Raw genomic sequence first — 12,246 nt, forward strand, 5'->3', positions numbered from 1 at the left:
GAATTTCTAAGGAAAAGATTTGAAAATGCAATGAAATACAGATGCAAACCTCTACTTCACCCTGCTGAGGTTTCTTCAGTCACACAAGAGTAGCTTCTTGTGTGACAAAAGTCACACAAGAGTAGCTTCTGTACCAATTACGTATTCTAAGCTTCTGTGAAATGATCAGACATAGAAAGGTTTTACATCGCTTAGTTTTCAAGATAAATCAATGTTATCTTGAAAATCAATTCGTCATCAATTCGTCATCAATTCGTCAAGGCAGAGTGAGCTTCCATAGATACTCTGTACTGAAGGTAACAGAACCTTTCCTAGGATTCTTCAGTTTCTAATCTCCTTTTTTGTTGTCACCCTCTTCCAAGAAGATCCAGAGACTAACGTCAGCACGGACGATGATTTAATTTGCCTTTTCTCCTCAAGAAATTAGTTTTAAAAACTTAATTCCACTGGACATTGTTTACACTTCAGGGTATGTTCTGAGGCCTAGAATCTTGGTGGAGCTCAGTAACAGCCCCATCCCACACAAAAACATGCCAGCATTTCCCTTCCCAACATCACAAACCCATCCCACCAGCAGCTATGCGAATATAAAGAAGGGGAGGTGTCACTGGTTTTTTGTTTGTTTTTGTTTTTCTAACTTTACTCATGCTAGGAGTTTGGTATCAGTAATGTCTTCAGACTGAAATTAAGTCACACAAACCCATTTCTGTTCATGTATTTTTATCTCCCTATTACACGTGCAAAAACAAATCACTGGTCTGAACTTTTTCAACCACGTATTTGCAATTACCACAGTTATGTCAGACTAGATTATTTTTTAATCTTCTGTTCATCAGAAAATGAACTATGCTAACAACCATCCAAACGTTGACGTGGAGATTTGAAATCCCCCTTGGGTAATGCTGACCCTTCTCACAAAATTGACTGTGTACATTTCTTGATTGTAGCAAACATCTGATCTCATGGAAAAGCTGGATGCCCCTTGGATATCACTGGAACAGAATTAACGTAGTGAAAAGGTGATGATAATTCAGATAGCTTAAGAAAACCTCTGTTTACAGGTAGAAGGCCACAGAGGCATTCTAGATTGAGACAGAACCCTGAGCTACTCACAATTCTGAATAGGAAACCTGCCGAGGGAGCCCCATCCTGCTTTGCAATCCTACCAGTCACGGGCTAGCATCACGCGTACTTGTCGTCTCCATCATTCAGGAAGCATCTGCCGTAATACCTGTGGCATGAATATTTATCAGCAAAGTGGGACTATTAAAGTTTCTGAGTCAGAAATAAATTAATCAAGATTATAGCGTGAGTCAATGCGGAGCCAGAAATAGCATTCAGAAGTCCTGACTTTCAGCCCTGTTCTCTAACCACTACACAGGTTCCTTAAGGCAGTTGAATGATGTAATTAATGTTTGTAAAGTAATTTGAATCCTTGGATGGAAAATGCTATGACAATAGCTAGGTTGGAGGGACAGAAAGCCACATGATAATGGAAGAGAAACAATGGTTGTAAATTCCTGCGAAAGGCCTCTCGTACCAAAGAGCAATAAAAAGTTTTTTCTTACAGAAAGTTGGTTCAAGTCAAACATGTCACAAGCCACCTGATTTATCTCCACAAGCTGAGCTAAGCTAATTGCACAATTTTATGCTTGTGGTTTCACAGTGTTCTACCTCTTGGAAGCAATTTAAGGAAAGGATGATCTAAAATCTAACCAGAAGTTGGTTTTAGTTCCTTCTGTGCCCAAAGCCTGAAAAAAATGTTAACTTGTTGGTAAGGTGAATGCTACCCCTCCATATGAATATCCTGGGTATAGAAAACCTAAATTCTTTACTTTTGGTTTTTGATCCTAGGGCTTAGAGTTAAGCAGCAAGTTTGTAACAGCCAGGAGGGCGCCCAGCTGCCAGGCATCACACCAGCGGGCAGCAGGCAAACACAATGGGAGGCTTCATCCTGTGGGACAACCGAGGCAGCTTTCTTTCCGCAGGAGGTAGCAGTAAGTACTGGAAATGCTTTCTTGATATTTTGTATTTAGCAAAATCAAACGTACAGACCTTGGAGACGGTCTCCAAAAAAGATTGCTACAGATAGTCCCATCTTCTAACCTTGCTCCCTTGCACTTTTCAAGCATTCACCTCTCACCTCTCTCTGGTAACATTTTGCCTCCTAGTGGAGGGCACCAATACAGAAAAACCTGTATTAAGAAAAAAGTGCTTTCTCTTGCGATGGAGAAATAGCTGAATTGTTTGCAAAAGGTCAAGTCAGAGTTCAGAGGTAGCTTGTGTAGAAAATTCACGGTTTCCTGGTTCTGAGCCTTACCCCACAAGAAATGCTTGCTGTTTCTGTTCCAACCGCGCTGCTGCAACTTTCTTCTACCACTCCTTTCTCTACAAGCCCAAACCTTTCTATACCAGGTTAAACAAGCATTTGCAATAAGCAAACAATACAAATTATTCAACACGCTGATAGTCATTAGACACCAACCTCATTTCCAGCACACCTCTCCCTACCCCAATCCAACCCACTGGTGCCCCAGCTTACAGCAGCTCATTATGTGGGCAAGGGCAAAAAGGAAACATCCAGAACTCAAGGTCAGAGGTGCATGGTGGTGATGCCAGAGATGAAATGAGGAGATGAAATCCAGTGTGCAGGAAATAATTCTTCCTAGCTATGTCACACCTCAGACCACGCACTTCCAGAGCAGCCAACAAGAAGAAAATCGTTGGTGTTCCAGCAGCCCCTCTCTGAGAGGGAATTACCAGTGTCTGCTCATCAGCACTAACCCTTTGCTTTTCCAAGTCAGGCTGAGAATAACAGAATAAATACATGTTGAATGTGGTTTTCATTTCAATACATGTTTTTAAAGGCAGTGGCCACTTCTCAGCATGGAAACAACGGGACTTCAGCTACAGCTAACCCACACCAGCCAGCTTTGGCTGCGTGTTAATCCTTGACAGCATCGCTGTGGGCTGAAGCAGGGCTGTCACTTTGCAGATGCTCACCACCTCGCTGGCAGCTGTCTGCACCTAGGTAGCACCACTAGCTTCAGGAGGGATGCTGGGGATGGGAACATGACTTCTCTTCTGCAGTTGGCCCAGCATTGAAGTGCTGAGCGCTGAAAAACATTCACTGCTTTCACTGGGAACAGGGAGAAAGCACTAGAAGGGAGCAGCTGCCTTTCTGTCGCAGCGCACACTGGAGGAGGGCAGTTACCTTAGCACCCACCCACCCCGTCTGGCGGGCGCTCTGGGCTCAGGCCCAGAAATAACAGAGGGAAGCCAGCAAAATGGGGCACTAGTCAGGGTGCAGTAGGGAAGGGATGAGTAATTTCAAAACCGCCTGTAAATAGAGGAAAGGAAAGGGGTGGAATAAAAGGGATGGGGTGGAAGATAAAAAGCAACCTGACAAAACGTGTTCTATGCATACTTTTATTAATAAAATATAAGATTTACAGCATATGTCAACGGACAGTGTTTAAAGAATTACCTAGTTGGATAGTATGACACCAGAGTCAGTAGCTGGTTTTGTTGAGGGTAGTACTAAGCCTCAGGTGACATGCCAGGGATCACCGCTACTGATAAAAACAAAAATCTTTCCCAAGATAGCTTTAGAAATCCTGAAACCCAACACGCACAGCTGAGGTCCAAGAGGCAGTTGTACTTGAGTGTAGTATTGCTAGAAGGCTGCACTTTGATCTAAGCCACCTCTGCCTGCTCACTCCTGCATCTTCTTCGTATCCTCCCTTCTGTCTGTGCTAAGCAGCTTGTCGTGTGTTCAGTGCATCGTTCAGGATAGACACACATATCAGAGCAGCAGGCTTGCTACCACAAACCTCAATCTTCCCAAAATAGCAATTAAACCTACGCCTGTTTTGGCAGAAATGGAGATGAATTTTTACCAGCTCTGATGCTGAAGTAGTGTCTGGTTACCCCTTTGCCCTTGTGATAAGGTAACGGATGAACCTTGGCCCTGACCCTGTCAAACACCTCTCTGCATGGCAAATGTTACTCAACAAGTTGTTTCCCTCCCTGCTCGCAAGGATTTGAGTAAAATTAGTCACATGCTGGGTAAGTGGGGGTAGGGCCTGCGGGTTTATTCACCCATTGGATAACAGCTGCTGTCCCTGGGGGAGGGGTTTTCTTTTTTTTTTTTTTTTTTTTAAATACACAAGGCTAACAGGTGAAAATGGTAAAATCCTTACAAAGGCTCATGGGCAGGCATGCATGTTACAAGACACATACTGTATCGAAGAGAACCAGATCTAATATTATCATCTTTACAGTTTCAAACCACTGCACAAGGACTTAAAGAAATTAAAGCATGGTTGCAAGAGTAGTCTTGTTAACAATGTCTAACCCAGCCATAATTTTACAGCAGTATCTTATTTGATCAAATCAGAGAGGCATTATGCTAGCTATCTATAACTAAGCCACAGAAATCATTTAAATCTAGGGAACTGAAAAGTGAAAGTCCTCCCAGTCAAGGTAAGTCCACCACGACTTTAAGCTTCATTCTGAACATTTCCTTGAAGGAAGAGTAAACCTAAAAACACAATTAGCAAAAAATATCCGGAGGTAAAAACTCATGAGCCTTATAAAGCATCAGTTCATCTTTGGATAAGCCTTATTTGCTGAAGAGTTTAAATCTCTCAAAAAGCTATGAACATATATTTCATGCAGCTTCTGTACTCCACGTATTTTCTGATCGTTGCACCACTTAACGTTTCTGTAAGTGCAGTAACTTAGCAAAGCCAAAAGCCAGAAACACTTGCATGGTAAAACTACATTTCCACTCAGTTACCGATACAATAAAATACAGGAAAATAGAGCATCTCAGAATGCAGCGTAGTAGTTATCTACGTAATCACTTGGTATCTTGAACTACGTAACATCATACTGCTAGACAAGAATTCAAACAACTCGTTAAAAAGCCACAAGGGACTTTGTACTCTAAACAAGGCATTAAAGGTATTGCATCCCAAAACAAGGCATGAAAGAAACCAGATGAAACTGAGCATTAAAAAGCGAGTCCCATAACATAGGTTTTAAACCTGCAACTTTTATTCCCGTTCCAACTTAAGCAATAGCTTTAAGAGCGAGCCTTTAAGGATACTGGAGCAGTACCTGACCTGTTCAGATTACAGAAAATCTGACAGCAGTTTGTGATTGCAAAATGCAGGTGGTCACACACACTAAGGCTGGTATCGTTGTCATTCACAAATGAATGCGGATACTCGTGAAATCCCTCCCTCTCTTCGTTCCCATGAAAAATAATTAATACTGGTTAAAATCATTACAAAAAACATCATTTTATTTTCATGCATCTAAGGTAAAACACAGAGTATTTGTATAAAGAGGTAGATTAAAAAAAGAAAACAGATTCTCCATTCTTTGTCACTTTTATTCAGTAGTTTTTTTTTTTTCCTTATTTTCTCTTTTTTGGTGCCAGACATGGCAAGGAGTGATTACAGTCAACTGTTTATTAAAACATTTGTTGCAACACAGACCCCCTTTACCACTGACCCCAAACGGACCCATTTCATGTGCTTTATTTTGTTTTTTCTCTATACACCACCACCAGGGCTAGGTGGAGGGGGATGGAAGGGAAAGGGGGAGTCCAGGAGGCCAGAAGGAGGAATGCTACAAGCCACAGCAAGAATGAGCTGTATTTAATAAAAAAAGGGGGCCACAAATGATACAGTAATGAGGTTACACAATTAAATCCCATAGCATGATTGAAGGCTTTCCCTGTGTTTGACGTCATCACAATGGAAGGCATAAAAAGTGGAGTAAACCGATGTTGATACAGTCCAATCTAGTCCATTAGGCAAGATGGTGCAAGTAGTCATTTAAATTAAAAAGTGCCCTATCCTCACCTAAATGGCTAGCAGACATGGAGAACTCGGTGACAGATCGACAGAGCTTTCTCCATGTAGCTATAAAAGTGTGTTGTCATATGGCACATTTTTAAACACTGGAAAGGGGTGCCATAATGGACCTCATTCGCTTTGTTTACAGGTACAAATGCTAGATTCAACTATTTCAACTATGCAGGAAGTGGACTCTTCAGTTAGGAATGCCAACCCTAATTCATTTTGTCTTGAAATATATACAAGTTGTTTGTAGTAGCTACAGCAATGATGTTTTCCTTGGGATGCCAGGCTGTGTGTAGAATCTTCTTGTTGAAGTCTAGGCTGTCAACGCTAATTTCATCCTTCTTTCGCTTACCACTCGCGCATACTTTACGGGGCTTCAAAACCGTACGGGGCTTATTGTTTTCCCGTGATGCCTCTAAGGTGATGTCTCGCTTCGTGTTTCTGTCAAACATTCTGAAGAAGTTGTTGTACGATCCTGTCATGACAATGCTGCAGAGAAGGGGAAGGAACAAAGCAAAAGTTTAGTTGAAGAGAACTTCTGTTAAACTGCAGGGTCTCACCTAAAGTCCTGCCTTATTATACATAACAGCGGCCAACATCCTTCCGCATACCTTCTACAATATCATCTGAAGGTAAGGCAGCCTCTGAATGTTTAAAACGTTTTAAAGATAGGTGTCTTTCTTTGATTTGCCCTTTTTGCTACAACATGGGGAGGTTAAGGCTAATGTGTTAACATCTACTGAAGTACAAAAGTACTATCCAAGCCAGTTCATGAATAAAAATGTATTTGAGGCCATGCTTCAGATGCCTGCTTTGAGAAAAACATGGAAATGTCTTAAGGACATATAGAGAGGATTAAACTTACCTGTCTGATCCATTCCAGCAGCATTCAAATTTGTCAAAAATGCAATCGTTTTCATACAGTGAACAAAGTTTACTTCTGAGGTATTCATGCACCTGGAAAAGAGATAAACTGAATGATTTCTGAACACGACACACCTGTAAAATAGCCTTGCTATGTTCCAAAACCAACCCTGTATCTCACATAGTGCTTACACCCTACTCACAGGAGCATACACAGCTCCCTCCTTTGACCGTACAACGAGCAAAACGAAGCAACATGTGAATTCACATAGTCTGCTCTACAGCGGTTTCAAAAATGCACATAAATAGTAGCAAGGGACTCAGGACAGGGAAAAAGAGGTCTGCAACTCTTTAAAATACTTTCCCTGTCCGAGCAGTTGCCATACCCTTACTACTGTTTCAGAAATCTGAAAGTGTGTGTGAAACTTTGCTTCTTTCTGAAAACCCTGTTTGGGGACCATCTTCTTCCTATGGATGATGAAGAGGATCCCCCTTCAGAAACTCTCACAAAACCAGCTTGAACACCGCAGCAGTTCTCAGTGTCAGCTTGAAGCCTTTTCTGCAAAGGAAATGTTTTACCTCCACTTTTTTCCAGGAAAGAACAGGTCAACTGCAGGCTGTAAAACAGATGTGCTGTCTCACAGCTGAACGTTACCTTTCCCCCATTTCTGCTATCTAAGAGAGACTTTAATACCCAAACAAAGTTTTGGGTTCTGCAATCAACCTGCAAATAGCAAGAGCCTTTAGCACGTGTGTGCAACCTGCCCATCTCACAGATGCTTTGTCTGGATGTAGAGATTTACAGACAAAATTTTAACTGCTGTATCAAGAATAGGACTCCGTGTCCTTCAAGCTTTTAACTTCTAGCATATGATTTTTTCACCAAATACCTGGTATGTTTCCACAGGTCTGTTTTCCATATTTAAATCCCAGATCTTCACTGACAGATAGTCTCTAGTCATCATGTAACGACCACTATGGCTAAATTTGACATCAGATATGGAAGAGATGATTTCAGAGAAAAATGATCTGTTGCTAGGATCTTCTGGTTCTTCAAACACTGTACAAAAATAAAACAGGCATTTCAAGAGGTAAGTTTACATCTGTCCCAGTACAAGACACCAAAACTAGGTTAATTAGGTTAATTTTTTACAATGCACTTACCATGTTAGGCTAGTCTGCCTAAATTATGTATTATAAAACTCTCCCATTGAAAGTTGTTTTATGATTGCCATAAAATGGCATAACATCTATTGTCATTGCAAATCAAGGTTGGCTTCCAAATAAGTGAACTGCTTGGTAGTGTTTGGACACTTCATTCACACATGTAAGATTTCCAGTTTCAGGTACAGACCATTCTCAGGCAGTATTTGAGCTGAGAAAGTCTGCAGAAAGCTATTACCAGTCCTGCTGTCTAGGCAGACACCCCAGCTTAAGTTACTAGTAGTTTTATTCACTACTTTCATTCTGAAAAAATATGAATCTAATTTTAAGACTCATTTAGATTTTAGGTTTTGGATCTACTTTATGTATTTATATAGGATTGCTGTAGTATATTTACATATGCATGCACACAAACACCTCACTGTTCAATGATTTAACACAACCTACTGTTAAGCATTTTAATGTATCCATACTGAGAGCCCAGTTTCACCTAGCAGCAAGACATCGTCCTCCACAGAAAACAAGCAACAGAACTTACATTTCGAATGTCTGTCACAGAGTGCTGATGCTCTCATATCGCAGAGACGAATCGTTCCTTTACTGCTGCTGTATACAAATGTGTTACAGCTGTTTGGGTGGAACTCTGCAGCCGTTATCACCTCTGTCAGCTCTTCCATGTTGGCAGGCTTAATATCTACAATATCTACACCATTTTGTTAAGGAATTTTCTCCAGTTTTCACAACATATTTTTCAGTTTAAAAGATATTCAACAATTCATCAAAATACATCTGAAATAGCCAAATAGAATTAAAACAAGCCAACAAAAACAAAAGGAACACAATACTTGAAATCTGGAAGCAGGACAGGAATTTGATGCCAAAGGCTGCGGGAGCCAGTCACAAACTGGATAAAAAAAATAAGATCAAGTCCCACAACTTGTCTAGAAAGCAAGGCTGTAACATAGCTTCAAGTTTTTTCTTAAAACAAAAGCCTGTTTAATGTTTTGCTCCACTCCAGCAGTAATTCTATAGTACATATGTCACTTAAGTTTTGTCAGCTAGAGTTTTGCTTAAATTCCACTTACGCTGCTACATTGTGAAGCAGGCATGTGCCACTTCTGCTTAGGATTTTACTGATCAAGCCTCTGCTCCCAGTAACGGGGCTGAATACGTATTCCTACGATCCTACTGCCTGCAATGTTCACAGGTACACATGTGGAAATAGATGGTATGCAGGATAAAAAGAATTGAGATAGAGAACGATCCTTGTCTGACTCTTCGTTTTAAACTACAAGTCAGGAAAAATTTTCACAGGACATTTTATTATACCGCTGCCTTCCAAAATTCCTAAACTGCTTGTTTAACTTAAATCCTTAAGCATTTTTGCCTCCTTTAGGAGTGCCTGTTTTTCACCATGCACGTAGCAAATTCTGCTCATACTGCTCCAAAACCAGGAAGTGGAGAAACACGCTGTACAGAAACTTTTCATGAAAGAGAAAAAAAACACACAATAGCTTTGCTGTAACCAAGTCATTTCCATCACACGAATCAATGCCAAAAAGATACTAAAACTTCTGTCTGTAATTTCTAGGTGCCACAGATTAATACGCAAGTCATCTGCAGATAAGTACGTTTCATAGTCACTATTAATGGAGATGGAATTGATGTGATACGTGTGAGCATTGGCAAATATTCTTCGTGGACTAGCTTCAACCATGAGGTCCATGGGCCTGAATACTGGCACCTGCAAGGTACAAAGCAACAGAAGTCTGAGTTAAGTGTACTGAGTGCATGCAAGTGCCGCACACAAACATCAGCACTCATGGTCTTTCAATACACCATGTTCACTAAAATATCTCAAAATCATCTCGGAAGTAAAAGTGCCTGCAAAAGGGCAGGCACAAAATTAGGGTTTCACTGGATGACACCTGGGGAACCACAGAAAGTGGAGTTCACCACACAATGGAGCAACCACTGAGCCACATGCCAGCCTGCATACCTTCAAAAGAAGGGAACACTCAGATGCATACACACAGCTTACTGAAATGCACGTTCATCTGGCCTCCCGTAAGACCAGTGATGGCTCATTCACTCACCCGTAGTGTTGTAACTGTAGTAGGATCCCTATACCGTCCATCTTCTTCCTTTAAATTATAGCCTTCTGGTCTTTTGTCCCTTTCACTGATTTTCCATAGCTTTATTGTTTTATCTGCAAAGAAGGAGCCACAGCTGCAAATCAAAGCTCTAGCAAAGGCACTAGTCTTCACCTGATGCACTTTAACACGAACACTAACAATAGCAGACCACCTACGTGTACCAAAAAAGACAAAAATACTGCTTGGAGATTGGGACCTCATTTGGATAGAAATTTTGCTTCATCTCCAAATTACACAAAGGAAAACAAGACATCATGAAAAGCATTAAAAAGACCTCCTCCACAGTTTGTTCTTTTAAGAAAAAGTTAGAGCAAGTTTCAGTTTGGCTTGTTATGAATGACTAATGCAAGCTCTCTCAGTTATACACATAAAGGTACTGAATGACAGATTAGCTAAGCTCCTCTGCTGTACAGCAAGGAGGAAATCTCTACTACACCCCTCCATGTCATGGGGCTGCTGTTCCCAGGTAAGATGGAACAGCCAGGCAGTTAAGCACCATAATTCTTCTGCAGCCATATCCCTAGATACCCGCATTTAAAACAAACTTGCTTCCAGCCTTTTGAAAGTGAGGAGGACTAGACAAAATCCCAACAGCCAAGCTACGTAACAACACAACTGTGAATTTTACACAGGAATAAGTCAAAACTTACCATTTGTAGACAATAAAAACTGAGCAGCATTTTTCTGGGGTAACCACCTAATTTTGTTGATCTTCTCTTCAATTTCTAAACTTTTCAAGTAGTCAAACTCTGGTTCATGGCTTTGAAAGGTACTGTAAACATTGTATTCTCCCCTACTGTGAGACTGGGTTTTGTTCTAAAAAGAGAATTAAATGATCAAGATATGGATGCAACTTATAGAACACTTTACAAGGCTGCAGGCAGAAGCCAGAACTAGATATTTACAGTGAGATACGCAGGCACACTGCTAGCTAGCATAAGAGTAGGTTAAGACTTCTACACTGTACATCAGTGTAAAGCTACTTATTGCAGCAGCTCCTGATTATTACAGTTTTCAGAATCTCCCTTCACCACATGAATTACAAGTTCATGTTAGCTCATAAGTTCAGCTGCTCAGAATTAAAGTTTACCTCAACACAAATGTTAAGTTTGTTAAATGTTTATGTGCTTAAAAGAAGTCAAGCTTTCCACCTGTAAGGAAGATATTCCCCAAAAAAGGAGCAGTCACAGGTAACACAAGTCTACTCTGTGGTAAGTTCAGCTCATCACAAGATTCCTACCTGTCACCTCTACGAACAGCTCTGCCCGTCTAGTCTGCTTTATAACCTCCCCACTCCCTGAACTGTTCTCCTGAACACTCCCTGAATTGTTCTTCTGAACTTCTGAACTGTTTAAGAAGTTCTTAAACTTCTGCTTCTCCCTCACTCTGATGGAAAAAAACCTTAACATCTGATGAATACATCTTTGACACGAGAAGTCACAACAGCAGCTAGCCTGTTTGACACACTGAAAACCTCCAAACTTGCACAATTCCTCTTCTTTCTAAAGGTTCTGTTTCAGGCAGCAGCTTCTGAGCACTAACACCACCGCAGGGGTGGAACCTTGCGTTCCCTCCCATGGGTAGGGTGACAATACTGCAGCCCCTCTGAAGCAATGCTTCAAAAGGGACTTCTCAGGTATACCTGAGATGAGTTCAGGCTTTATTTTGTCCTAGACTCCCGTTCCACCCGTTTCAGGAGGTTGCACCATGAGATTCCTTTCCTGTGATATGTTCTCGACTAGGGACTTCGCTCCTTCCCTGGTGCACCTCGTGTCCATCCATTCGTTTCATCCTTTCATGCCTCACTAGGACGAGCTTCTCGATACTATCCTTGCTAGCCCACATTTGTCACATTCCCTGCATCACTGTCTCTTGCTTCATACCCTGCAATTAATGGCTGGCAGGAACCCTCACATTTTACAATAAGCTTCAGGGGAAGGGAAAAGTGGAAAAAACGCCTTAGAAATAATTTGGCACTAGAATATCGTACCACACCTATCCAATTATGCTGGCTTTCCCACCTCAGAGAACGGAAGGAACTTTGTTCCAAGTTTCTGTTAGACCTAACAAGTTCAGCAGGGTTGCTGCATTCAATAGGCAGCTTCTAAAGAAAATCTCTTGAGCTTTAGGAAATGCTGGTCATGATTCAGTGACCTTTCCTTCGGCTCCATGCTTACCATAATGAT

General features: G+C 41.2%; 1 protein-coding gene across 5 annotated transcripts in view; it reads right to left on the minus strand.

Annotated features, from left to right (window-relative positions):
• Positions 1–4,161: 4,161 nt before the first annotated feature.
• The window catches only part of PPP2R2A (protein phosphatase 2 regulatory subunit Balpha), a 38,994-nt gene continuing 30,909 nt past the window's right edge, over positions 4,162–12,246 (minus strand). For all 5 annotated transcript variants that reach the window (XM_032204070.1, XM_032204067.1, XM_032204069.1 and 2 more), the window contains 7 exons: positions 10,711–10,876; positions 10,001–10,113; positions 9,471–9,648; positions 8,443–8,607; positions 7,631–7,800; positions 6,742–6,833; positions 4,162–6,365 (listed from right to left, as the gene is read on the minus strand). In XM_032204070.1, the coding sequence (XP_032059961.1) occupies positions 6,086–6,365; positions 6,742–6,833; positions 7,631–7,800; positions 8,443–8,607; positions 9,471–9,648; positions 10,001–10,113; positions 10,711–10,876 (1,164 nt within the window). In that variant the 3' untranslated portion in view covers positions 4,162–6,085. The remainder of the gene's footprint in view (positions 6,366–6,741; positions 6,834–7,630; positions 7,801–8,442; positions 8,608–9,470; positions 9,649–10,000; positions 10,114–10,710; positions 10,877–12,246) is intronic.

Source organism: Aythya fuligula, chromosome 27 (assembly GCF_009819795.1).
Source record: "Aythya fuligula isolate bAytFul2 chromosome 27, bAytFul2.pri, whole genome shotgun sequence".
Taxonomy (NCBI): Eukaryota; Metazoa; Chordata; class Aves; order Anseriformes; family Anatidae; genus Aythya; species Aythya fuligula.